The sequence below is a fragment of the Musa acuminata genome, chromosome BXJ1-8, assembly GCF_036884655.1.
Source record: "Musa acuminata AAA Group cultivar baxijiao chromosome BXJ1-8, Cavendish_Baxijiao_AAA, whole genome shotgun sequence".
Classification (NCBI taxonomy): domain Eukaryota; kingdom Viridiplantae; phylum Streptophyta; class Magnoliopsida; order Zingiberales; family Musaceae; genus Musa; species Musa acuminata.
Window position 1 is genome coordinate 48555628 of NC_088334.1, and position 13116 is coordinate 48568743.

A 13116-nucleotide genomic window follows, 5' to 3' on the forward strand; every position below is an offset into this window, starting at 1 on the left:
GCTAGCCTGAAATATAGTTTGTGTTAAACTATTCTTTACTCGCCCTTTTCTACATAAAGCTAATTGGAAAATGCTATACTTTCATTTTGCTCGACTCGGTTTACGCAACTTGATAGCTGCTGTTCCTTCTTGATTCTCCCTAGTCAAGATCTGATTCTTCTTCATGAATTCTTTCTATCCACATTAAATGCCATGTCCTCAAAAAGGAGGTTTATCGTTAGTCTTTTTATTTACATGTCCTCAGTACATGTAAACTGCCTTGCTCCACTGGCATATCCTTGGACCACTTGCATGGCTCTTAACTACAACAGATCCCTTAGTTCAAACCTAATTTTCTTTCCTCTCTGCTGTTGCATATATATAATAAAATGGCTATCCATGTTGTTGATACTAAACATTACTCTTATGCGATATCATTTTCAGGATACAAAGCTGTTTTTAGTATCAGATTGTTATCTTGGATTTGAGCAGGAATACTCCATCAGCTAAATATCCTTCCTCACCATGGGCTACTTGGCGTGAAGAAAGTGAGTTATATATACACATAATATGGGTTTCACCACTAGTCGGTAAAGCATCCCAGCGAGAAATGGTGACTCTTATCTCTATGATTAAAGTAGATCTCGGGATGAAGCCTCTGTTCTTGGTGATGGTGTGTAAGATTTTGAAGGGTTTGTCCTCCCTTGATGAGTACTAAAATGGTCCAAAGGGTAAGTCCCCTGGCAATTCATAATTTGTTTATGGTTGTAAAGCTTAATTTTGAGCTACCAAATGCATCTCCAAACTGAGGAGTCATATCTACGTTAGGATCTGATGGAGAATCATTACGTCCTAACATGAATTATGGACGACGACCGTAAGAACAAGAGTCTTGCGTCACTTTGTAAAGACTCGTATTTTTAGAGAACCAGCCTTGATAGTGAAGGGACGTGAATGCAGTCTCTCGGGCATCATAAAGCTGTCTGGAACGCACAACGATGTTATTTAAATCAGCCTTAATATCTCAATCTTCAATTCCTATACATTTATTTTGCGCAGGTTTCTGAGAATTGGTTAAAGTATCACAACTACCTGCATGTACCTCACAACTTGATGGTCAGCACTTGTGAGCTCATATAGAAATGTTATCCAGACGTGATGAGCAAGATATATCAACTGAATAAGTTTCATCAAAAAAGGACTTAAAAAGCAATCACAGATCAACAGACAGGCATTTTACTCTTCCGAGGAGCTAAAGATTTTTTGTTTTAATTTTCAAGTTTATTTGAATAAAAATTATGTAATAATGCTGAAACTCTCCTCTCATATAAAAATGAGATGCCACAACCTAATTTTCTGTACCTCCATTGATGTACAAAGACCTATACCTCGCATATCAGGGTGAACAACCATCGGGAAAGATTTCAAAGGCCAAACCCCTGAGCGGTCCTCGTCTTCAATACTAGGACAAAAGAACTGCCTGCCCCCTCTCACATTAATGCTTATGAACTCTCTCTCTCTCTCTCTTTCTCTCTTTCTCTCTCTTTTTCCGATGGAGGTGTGACTGAAAAGCATCGAGGAATAGCGATGGCGACCACAGCCATTTGACAAGAGAAACAAAATCAATTGCTAAATGATCTTAGAGTGAGAGACAGCAAACCCCCTCGGGTAGATTTCCAGGCACTGGAACGGCGGTGATATATCTCTGCGGAAAGATCCTGCGATAGGCATTTCCAGGAGTGGAAGATACATCGACCCCATCAGCATGAGTCCGACCATGAAACTTGCCTAATCGGTTCACAATGGAAAACCTCTCTAACTCTTGGCACTCCAGTCGGACATCCAACATCGATGTCTTCCTCTCCAATCTGAAATATATTAATCAAATGAAATGATTAAATACACCACACATGCAAAATTACACCAGGGAGACTTCGACCGTAAGGAAAGACTTGCAAGGTCATTAAATTCAAAACAGAACCATACCAATTCAGTTTCTCAGCACTAACACGACTAGATTCAAGACATTAAGGCATGCAAATCCAAAAGAAATCTTTATCACATTTAGCTGCTAATGAAAGTGTGACAATTTATTCACCTAGATAACCTGTCTATGACAACTTAAGACAATCATCAGATTTGTTTAACCATTTATTCACTTTACAAGCTTCGAAAAGAACATCTATAATAAGAAAACAATGGACGTAAGACACAAAGTGACGGGCTATTTTCTCTCTGTGGGTGACCTTATGGAACATTACTGATCCATTCAGATTGTAATGACAGACCTGTACAACCAAATCCCTTGAGAAAAATTACAACTTCAAATTTGCCCTAATGTACGAAGCTCCCACCAATGTGGGGTGCGGGTAAGTCTGACGTATCCAAGCTTATTTATTATAAGCAAGGAGACTCATCATAAAGTAACAAGTAAGCAACCTTGACAAGTCAAATAAAGATCATTCAAATATCTTTCTATTGTACCTAGTAAAATTTTTTAGATCTTCTTCCATCTTTCCTCACACCACTAATCTTAATTAGATGTCTTCCAAATTTAATATATAGTGATCTCAACTAGTGATATAGTGTACTACCACATTACATATTGCCTGGCACTTGTCCAGTAACATCATTAGCAGCATTAAGAACATCAAAATTCAAAACAGCTACAAAGATCTAAAGGGTATAGCAAACATCAAATACATTAGACAAGAATGCAATGGCACCGCTAATGTGCTAGTCATTAATCTTTTATTGAAGTGATGCCTAGTTGTTCACGAATTGAAGTATTTCTTTTCTCATCTTTCTTAGTAACTTGATACATCCATCTCCTAAGCACACGGGAATAAGGAAAAGAAAAATATTTCATGAAAAATAATTGATATTGCTCTTACCTTGAGAAATCAGTTGAAAGTTTCTTGGATCTACCAATGAAATCTTCCATAAGCTTTAAGAATGTATCTTCTTCCACCTTCTTGGAAGTCTTAACCTCTCCAATATTTATCCTAGAGTTAAAGGGTGGAAAAAGATAACTGATTAGCAAGTAATAGTATATATATTGCATGAAACAATATACACCAATATGACAGATCATATCCATCAAACTGGGTGGGAAGAGTAGGATCTCCTAAATCAAAGATGAGTATAACGATCTGATAGCTTGAGGTCATACTATAATGTTCTCGATGAATTTCAAAGGCGACGCTTACGTATTTTCATTTCCCAACAGCAAATGGGAATCACTTTCTGAGGAAGAAACCAGGCTGCATGCATCTGCAAGTGCTGTTTTAGCAATAGAAAAAGTCACACTTTGATAACCTGAAGTTGCCTCTCCTTTGAACATCACAGCTGGTACAGCTGGAATAAGTTGTTGCATCAGTTGTGTTGTCAGGATTATCCTTCTTCGTGACTGAGGCATAAACAGGCCATCATCCATAGTTTCAGCTTCATCATCCACCTATATTTAGAAACCAAGGTCCACAACATCCACTGTAAAAGCTCTGGATAAATAGTACATAAAATTGATTACACTGGCCAAATTGGTAAGATAAACAAACCTTCTCTATCAATCTATTGGCAGCTTGAGCCCAATCCAACTCTGGCATACTGCAAAAAGATTCATATTTTAAGACTAATCCAAATTAAGATATATTTCTCTGAAAAACCATGTACAGATAGTTTTTTTATTGATTAAACAAAAGTTTTACCATCAAGAATACCACCTGATGCTCTGCAAACTTTGTGGACATCCCATGACCATCTTATGCCATGGCAGAAGATCTCTATTTGCAATTTTGCGCTTCTTTGACCTTATAATTCTACCATGGACCGTCACATCCGGGGGCAGCAAAGAAGAAGTTGTATCACTGGGTGCTATCTTGAAGGCCAATGCATCTTGCCTATAGCTACCAACCTGGCTGCTATCAAGTCTTTGCTCGACGACATTACTATTATCCATCTTTGCAGGAGCATTTTGGAGAAAGTACTGCTGAACGGAAGCTTTTCTACTCCTATGGGCGTCAAACATAGCAACCATCCTGCCATTTTGGTAGGTTCCATAACTGTCAAACCAGGAAGGAGCCATCTGAGGACTAATCTGGGTGGGCTCACCATCTCCCAATACATTTGCTGTGGAACTTGTACTAAGTGGTTCCATGTGACTTTGGATATGATGTCCTGCACTGGATGTGTTGGGATTCTGTTCTTCACTGTCACTTGAAGTAAAGCTCAGCATTTTGGCATCTGACGTGAATGAAATATGAGAAGCTGCTCCAACTTTACCATCTGCAGGGATTCTGGGAATTGTATTCTGGCCATGAACAATTCCCTGATCTACATTGAAATTCATCTGTGAACTATCGGAACTAAAAGCAGCTCCTTTTGGTAGGTTTCCTGTCTTGTTTACATCAGATTCAGAAGCCTTCATGGACTGTACTTGATGAAACAGTGAATAGTTTTGCTGTTGAACATCTGAAGGCTTTGACATGCGCCCTGCAAGAATACCACTGCTGGTAGAGACATTATTCGTTAGAGGAGCACGCAATACACAAGAACTAAGAGCTTGATCCTGTCCATTTCTTGTTTTGTTAACATCCTGCTGTGGCTTTAGCACAGCCTCTTTCCCCTGGGATGTATTGCTTGACTCATGAGAAACATCCATATGCTCAGGAGGAGCACTATCTTCCTTATTTACTTGATCACCTGGCTTTGGGAGGCCCCATGAACTTGTGTCTCTACCATGATTTATTATAGACTGAAGTACATTTGGAGTCAGAAAAGGATCAATACCAGCTTGACGTTGTTGAGCTGAAATATTTGTCCACACATTATGCAACATCTTTGAGAAGCTGGCTTGCTGAGACGTGCCTGACAGAGAAGGTTGTGAACTTGACTTTGTCTCTACAGCAGGTAACTGTTGGCCCGAACTTATAATTTGAGAAAATCCTGCAATTGTTCCTCTTGTATGTTCTGTCCCTTCTGAGGAAAATTGTGAACCAACAGGTACACGAGATTCAGCATGGGAAGCAACATCTGAAGCTGGAAACCTACCAGCCAGAGGAGGCAATGATGTTTGAACAGATTGGCCACCTAAAGATCCACTTTGACAGTCAAGTGGCTGCCTAACGAGAGAAGCATTTCTAACAAGCATATTTGTATTAGTTTGGTTACTAAAGGAAAAATTGACAGAATGGTCCAAAAGTCCATGAGTAGTTGTTGCATTAGAAGTATGTTGTTGCCATTGCTGTTGTTGATTCTCCAGGTGATCTTTTGCACTAGAAATGTGTTGCTGTCTAAGCTGCTGTTGCTCCTGCAGCTGATCTCTCACTGAAGAAGAATCAGAAACAGTGGCTGATGATTTAAAATGATTATTTGCTTCTGAATATTCAGTTTTTTTCTGTCCAGGTAGGCTGGCTATCTTATCCCAATTTTCTCTTTTAGATGCTTCATCAAATGGAAGAACAGGTCGAATCGAGGATGTAGGACTAAGCCACGTCTGACCCTGATATTCTGCTTCATGGTCTGATTGCCCACTGTTAATATCATTCAAGGACTTGTGAGAGATTGGTGTATAGTTTGGTAGTGGTTGCCCCTGAGATGGCGGGGCCAAACGCAACCCAAAACCACGCAAATTAGAAGACTGATCAAAGTGAGGATGCGTGATAGAAACATCAGCAGCAGCTTGTGCAGGAACATCAGATGCATTTGTAGAAACAACGTTCTTTGATTGGTCAACCTTGTGGAGAAGCTCGAGCATATTATAACTGTGATAAATTACAAAAAATCAAGCATTAGAAAGATCCAAATGCATACATATGCCAAAACCAGAAATCTCTTTCACCATCAAGCACTGGAACAGCAATACAATTATTTTAATAGAATTTGTATTTAAACCATGTAATGGCATATAGGAACAAAATGTAGACAAGCTGGGTACATTGGCCTGCAGAGAAGGTTGTAGAAATCCAAAGTTGAGATCCAACACTAGGTGTTTTGCAATGATTGGTCCACCGAAAAGTAATAGATGAAACATAAGTGTGTTCTTTCAGGATTGTTCAACATTAAATTATTGAAGAAAGAATAGACTACCCATGTCAGCCATCCCAGCACTAGGCATGGGAGAAAATTAGACCCTGATAACATACCCTGGCTGTCTGATGGTGGTATGCACCATGCAGGTATCAGTATACTGCACCATAGCAAGGAGGACCATGAGGGAGCTAAATTGATGCTCAGTCTAAGTAAATTGTACCTTGCTTGAGCAACCACTTCATTCTGGGAATGTTGAGCAGTTGAGCCATCAAAAGAACTCCTAGAGGGGCACACAGGTATGGTACCTCGAGACTGCAGTCCCTCTGCTCCCACTGCAATCCTCTGTAAATTAGAAAGTATCCACATGAACAAGAATTAAACATTAAATTTTAACGATAAGTTAAAAAGAATGTAAAGAAAAATACAAAATCACAATGGTTACAAGAACTCATTTACCTCGGACACATCCATAGGATTGTTGGGTACAATATGACCAGAAAACTGTGATTTCCCAACAGATGATTGCCCTTCATTGTTTGATCCATGAAAAACAGAGTTGGACAAGCCCTGCAACCGTAATAGTTGATTGGGCAGGAAAGAAGATTCTACAGGCTTCCTCAAACTTCCCAGTGAATTCTGCAACATTTTTGACCCCACAGTAGGATGACTTGACAGAATTGAGGACTTCTGGCCTCCACTTACGGAAGGATATTGGTCATTCACAGTCAACAGATACTTCTCTTTTGCTGCAATTCCGGCATAACTGTCACCTAAAACCACTCTTTCATGTTCTTTTTTCTTCTCATAGCTTTTACCCAATCTTTCTGCAGCAGTACTTACAGACATCTCCCAAGTTTGTGGCTTCCTGCTTGGCTGGTTCTGGTTTTCTTCAATATCTTTGTCATCTTCAGAATGCACACATGAATTAAGGGCAAAATGTCCCCCAAAAACAGTTTGCTGCACATTAGTAACCTGATGATGCATGTCCTGACTCAACTTTAAGGTGTTCGGTTTATTGACAGAAACAAATTTACCTGCTAAGGATTCTTCAGCTTGTATGTTGAGACTGCCAATATCAGATTTGACTCGTTGCAAGCCAGAATTCATATTAACATGATTTTCACCAATCTCCCACAAATGGCCATCACTTTCATGATGATTTGATTTGTCACCTCCAGATGCCATTGGAAAACTTGCCTTCAAGCTATTTAGCTTATTAACAGGAAAAACAGAAACATTGGATGATGGCATGTTTTTCTGGTTACTCCAACCATCCTCTGTGTCCTGTGACTTATATTGAATCTCCTCAGAACTGTTCTCATGCTGCTTGATGGTCAGCCCAGCCCACGCACGACTAGTTGAAGGCATTTGAGCTTGAAGACTACCTTCCACAATTTTTTGATTCTGATGGAATTCTTTGTTACTGGATCCTCGGAAGGATGAGACACGGGGAGCCTCGGTCAGAACCCTACTGCTTTCTTCATAAGTGGAGTCAAAAGAATGCTGATTAATAGGGCCAGTGGAAGTTGGCGTTGTATTAGCATCATTAAACAAAGGAAACGGCCTAGAAGTTGAACTTGCACCCTTCAAGTTGCTATCATCCCAAATAGCTGACTGTTTCCCATTGTCAGTTGTTGTAATCAGAGGCTTTAGCATCTGTTGCTCTGTTTTTTGGTAGCTCAGGCCACTCCATTCTTCCTGGACCCCCTTGTCACTAGTGGAAGCTTGTACAGCCTCTTGCATAAGAGCACTCCAGCTCCCACTATGGACAGAAGGAAATGAACCAAAATAATCATTCTCTGAAGAATGTCCATGTGCATCTGCATCCATGCCAGAGGTAAGGCTCCCTCCAAATGAAAATCCCCAGTTGTCATCCTCATCGGTGCCGAACAAGAGCTTATGTTCTATAGGATCCAGACTGGCCACACCAGTAGAAGTTCCTACTTGTGATTCTTGTTTCTCCACTAAATTACCCAATGCATCATCCTGTACTTGTCTACCATGAAATTCCTGAAACCGAATGCTGTGTTGCAGATTGTTCAATTGTTGAAACTTTTCTGATGTCTGTGTTGAAGAATTGTCAACGACATGTTTCCCTGGAAAATTCCGTGCAGTGGCCCAAGCCTTCTCCTGTAAGGAACCTTGTGAGTCTATTTGATGATCAGTTTGGAAAATGCTAGATGAGTATGATGTCTTTTCTGCATTTGTTTCAGCAGCCTTGGTCATTGAATCATGATTAGAACTTGATATTCCTAATAGGTGAGAATATTGGTCTCCAGAGCAAGTGCCTGAAACGGATATGCCACTAAAAGACTGATTAATTTGTGGTGGCATAGATCCAATAAATTGCATCACTTGACTTTGATCATTTGATACAATAACACCATTTGTAAGGTTCTGCATGGCAACAGAGCAACTTGGCTGTACATGGTTCATGTTTCCAGCAGTAAACATCTGAGAATTACCAGATAAGTTGGATGAGCCTCCAACATAATTATTAAGCCACATATAATTATATGGATCATTGATGGGCATTTCATTTAAAGTTGCAGGTAACTGATTTCTTTCATTTAATGTTGAAGGTAACTGAATTTCTGTTGCAGGTTTTGCTACAGCAGAAAACTGGCTAAGGGGACTCAGTTGCCTCGATCCCTGATCTAGCTGCTGTAGTTGCTGCTGTCTCCGAACCTCTTGGAGCTGCTTGTACATCAACTGTTGTTGCCACATTTGCATGTTGGATGAGAAACTTGGACAAGGAATTGAAGCTCAAAAGAGGTAATCCTTACTAGCAGTGAAGCTCATTAGCCTCTTGCTTCTATATATCCATTAGGAACAGAGCAGCTTTCCTTGGATCCTTTAATAGCCATCAAAAAATGAAAAAAAATATGTTGGCTTAAAAGCTAAGCTTTGAAAATGATTAGTGTCTGATTATAACTTTGAGGGTAAAAATCTTTTTTTTTCCTTTTTCTAATCTCCACAAGAAGAATCTTAGAAACAATCCATATTAAGCAAGAGAATCAAACTTCGTGAAGAACAACTGTATGTTGCGATAAGGCACCATATTAGCTTCCTCTTCCATTGATTTTCATACCTTCCTGGAATACAAAAATATATGAAATAATTGTTAGCTTAAATTGATAGCAGTATTTATAAATTTAGAAATAATTTGCTCAATCTTCCACACTGTGGGTGCTCTTCTAATAAGCTTTCAGAAGGTTTCCTCTGGGAGGAAAATTCAAGAGAAAAATTAACCAAAATATACCTGATAAACGAGAATGGGGTCTTTTCGATTCAGATTTCACAGTGTTGCATTGAAATTGAACTATCCATGACATATTCTACATAATCAGCCAAATTCCAACTTCGTGATGGTTCAATGACTACAAAGTGATTACTCTTCTCAAAGAGAATCTGAACCTCCTCAAAATGGCACAAAATCCAGCCTGCACTGACCAGAAGTTATAACTTAATTTCCTGATATTCTGTAAACTTATCCCTTTGGTAAATGGAAGCAAATTCTTGACAGTATGATGATTTACTTAAACAATAACAACCCTTAAAAAGCAATCCAATCTGTGAAACAAATCAAATACAATGATTATAGAAATGAACTAAAAAATTTTAATTTAAGAAATAAGCAACCAAACAAAGCTACTTGGTAAATCACAATACATGCCACTCTCATATCTATAGCTAAATTTTACACTTAAGCGAGTGAAGAATACAATAAGAACAAAAATTCATGGACTTTGTACCTATTATAATTAATGAATAACAATCATCAAACACGTATTTTATTTTATCCAAGGCCAAGAAGGACTAGAGTGGGAAAGGAAAGCATAGAGCTTCTACATGGATTAGCTAAAACTTCTTCCTTCACCCTTCTGACCAGAAAAGTTTACTCCTTTCGAGATCTTTATTTTTCTTGTTGCTGCTTCCTGATAACACAGAAACTAGGGAAATGGTTGGCTACAGATGGCAGTCATTTCTAAGATGAGAATGTTAATTTAAACATCACTCATGGTTGGAATATGTAGATTAATTGCATTTGTTCTTCACCCCATGTTCCCATCGTAAATTCTAATAAAGGTGGAATCACATTCCAAAATGGGTGAACTAAGTTCATGAAACACCTGATAATATGAAATTCATGAAACAGCATTATTGTACTACCAAAGCTAACCCACCTTACTGTAAATAAGCCATAATTTTTTTAATTGAATTTCATTGGCACTGACCTAGAACCACACTGACGAAAATTTATATATTATTAAATCAGACTTTGGAAAACAACAACTCCAATAAAACTAGCAAAGAAAACAACAAAGGTGATTAAAAATTTGCATCGATAAGATTCAACTGTTGTTGTAGCATAGCACATGAGAACAAGAAAGGCTCTTTAGAAAAAGACGATGCACTACTTAGAAATACTTTGCCTTGTAATTCGTAGTGAGAGTTTCTTCCTACCTATATTAGAAGTTACATTATAAGAATGGAAAGTTGGTAAGTAGGAATAATAATTTTTCATCATACACATCAAGCAGGCATAAACAAGGAGAGACATCAAGATATATCAAACAAGTAGAACAGTCATTCCACATCATATTGCACCTTAAAGGCCACAGGCCATTGAAGACCCGCAGAAAATATCCTTCCCTACATGCACAATACACACAAAGACTACAAGAAGTCTAGAAGGAAACAAAATTAAGCAATTAGATGCCACACCATAGACAGAGGTTTCAAAAAGAAAGCCACAAAATATGGAAAGCAGATCAAAAAATCAATATACTCATAATCATTTTAAACAGGCAAGGTGGGTGAAGGGAAGCTGGGGTTGGTTGGTGATGGAGCCTTCATATTGAATTATTCACAGCAGTCAAAATAAAAATCAAGGGACCATAATACTTCCTCTGGAAGACAAACTGTTTTTCAGAATAAAGTGCTACAAGCTCGTGAACCAAGCAATAAAGTTCTGAGGCCTCCACTTATTCCCAGTACTGAAAAGTGATGTGTTGTTAGTTATATCCATGGACAACAAAATACAGAAATCACTAAGTTAAATTGAGTATTACTAAAGCATGCTTTAAACAATGGAATTAAGAAAAGGTAAAGGGAGAGGAATGGTAGCAAAAAAGCAGAAGAAGAGTTCAAGAGTTAATATGTCCATAACAATAAATTTTGAAGAAAAATTAAAAAACAGCAACCAATTATCTGAACTAAGATGTTTCTGGTTCAAAAAGTTTCATTTATCCATAAAAATTCCATAGTATATGCATTCTTGCACCCACTAAACCAAAAGGATGACACCTTCAACAGCTATCTACCCCTATTAGGAAAGACGTTTTATTATGTTTGTGGTTCAAAAAAGCTACATTCTTTCGTAAACTTCCACAGTCAGCTAATCCAAGAAGATGAACGCTTTACCGATCATTCACCCTCTTACAAGTGGTGCTAAAAAATATATCAGCTAGCTGAAGATTAAGAAAAACAAGATATGACAAGTAAAGCGTGCAATTTTAAGAATCCAGTTCATAATTTAGCCTCAGGTTTGAGCTCAGAAGAGCGTCTACATGTTCTAAACTTTCAGTTCTCGTGCAAAACCGCCCAAAACAACAGAAAAGAGAACCAAACCCTAAATAACACTAAGCCCAGAATCCTAGGAACGAAGACCAAAGACCTCAATGAGAAGCCAACCAATTACTCCAAAAACTTTGCAACCCTACATCTACCCAGCTCCCCGCACCCCATGACCAACGCCCGGTTCTCACCATCAACTAAATCCAACCAAACCGCACAGCTCCCCGTCACATCCCTCCACAAATCGGGGACAAGCGCAACTAATTCCCCACCTCGACAGGCAAATCCAAAACGAATCAACACAAACAAACCCAGAAGGGGAATAATCCAGCACCTACGGCCGCTGCAAAGCAGCAGATCGATGGATCGATCCGCAAGGAGCGAGGAGCCCGATCAGCCGGCAGGAAAATTGGGGATCTCTTCAGGGAGGGAGGGAAGGAGGGAGGCGCAAATGGCGACGGGATCGATCGTCCCGGAGCTGAGATCAGAGTTCCTCCGCGCTCGTAATCGGGGCTTAGGGTTAGGGTTCCACGAGGGCTGGGGGCGCGATCACCCTATTGGAGCTCGCCATCTCCCCCTCTGCGCGAGAAAGGGTTTCTATTTTTGCTTATTTGTGAGAAAAGATAAAAGGGGAGATATGTTTGCTCGCGATTATTTCAAGGGCGAGACGCGGAGAAGAACCGGCCGGCTCGGACACGAAGAGACCGGTTCGGTTCACAGCCCACTTGGTCCCGTTTGCGAGCCGGAGCCAGTCGTTTCTCTCTCTTTATATATATATATATATATATATATATATATATATATATATAATACTAGTATATAGATAATATATATATATATATATATATAGATGTTCTAAAAATACTCTTGTATCCTTAAGTTTGGAAGGAGATAATACTAGTAAATATTTTAGTGCTCCATGGTTTCTTTTTAGTAAATCTAGAAAGGATGATTGATATTATGATTAATACAATGGTATTTATAATTTGATTTGATTTTTTTTATGGGCATAGATAAAGGAGTCTCGAACTATATAAATATTGTAACTTTTTATATCTGTCTCATTATTGATTATTTTGATTTTTTTCTCCTCCTACGGAAGACTTCTCTCTCACTAAATTCATATGAGTTCAAAATATTTAAAGATGATTAGAGATTCGATGATGGTTTTACAAAAACATGCTCGATAAGGCCTGAAAAAACATGTATTTAACTTGATAAATTAAATTACAAAAGTAAAAAGGAGATTGAGGTAAAGTGTGATTTTGACATGATATATAAAGCAAAAAAAATACCCACTAAGAAAGAGTTTGTTGGCATTGACAAGTATTTTTGAATTTTTACTGTCATTGTACTTAAATGATAATAATCCATCTATAGAAAGACTAATTTGTGAATAAGACAAACTTTGAAGAGTAGAGTTTGATTATTCTTTCATATAAATAGCTCATTAGACATTAGGTATTATCTATCACTTAATGTAGTGATATGAGCTCATTAGAACATTAGTGATATGAATCAGGTGAG

At 38.5% G+C, this 13116-nt stretch overlaps 2 protein-coding genes across 3 annotated transcripts in view; one reads left to right on the forward strand and one right to left on the reverse strand.

Moving 5' to 3' along the window:
- LOC103996050 (DExH-box ATP-dependent RNA helicase DExH14) overlaps positions 1 to 1024 on the forward strand; it is a 45600-nt gene extending 44576 nt beyond the window's left edge. The window contains exon 49 of the mRNA XM_009416850.2: positions 424 to 1024. Coding sequence (XP_009415125.2) covers positions 424 to 489 — 66 coding nt within the window. The 3' untranslated portion in view covers positions 490 to 1024. The remainder of the gene's footprint in view (positions 1 to 423) is intronic.
- A 444-nt stretch (positions 1025 to 1468) lies between these two features.
- On the reverse strand, positions 1469 to 8881 carry LOC135588441 (uncharacterized). Of its 2 annotated transcripts, XM_065080573.1 has the most exons (8): positions 7044 to 8881; positions 6466 to 6914; positions 6230 to 6351; positions 3702 to 5741; positions 3537 to 3585; positions 3189 to 3436; positions 2874 to 2984; positions 1469 to 1847 (listed from the first exon to the last, which is right to left on the reverse strand). In XM_065080573.1, the coding sequence occupies exons 1-8, from the start codon at positions 8740 to 8742 to the stop codon at positions 1619 to 1621; spliced, it is 4947 nt and encodes a 1648-aa protein (XP_064936645.1). In that variant the 5' UTR covers positions 8743 to 8881; the 3' UTR covers positions 1469 to 1618. The 2 variants fall into 2 exon arrangements, with proteins under 2 accessions (XP_064936645.1, XP_064936644.1); XM_065080572.1 differs by having other exon boundaries at positions 6466 to 8881.
- Between the last annotated feature and the right edge of the window lie 4235 nt (positions 8882 to 13116).

Coding starts and splice junctions, on each gene's coding strand:
- LOC135588441 (XM_065080572.1), bottom strand. CDS start 8,742: ATGCAAATGTGGCAACAACAGTTGATGTACAAGCAGCTCCAAGAGGTT. Junction 6,352..6,465: donor ATCCTATGGATGTGTCCGAG/GTAAATGAGTTC, acceptor TCTAATTTACAG/AGGATTGCAGTGGGAGCAGA. Junction 2,985..3,188: donor CTGTTGGGAAATGAAAATAC/GTAAGCGTCGCC, acceptor CTTTAACTCTAG/GATAAATATTGGAGAGGTTA.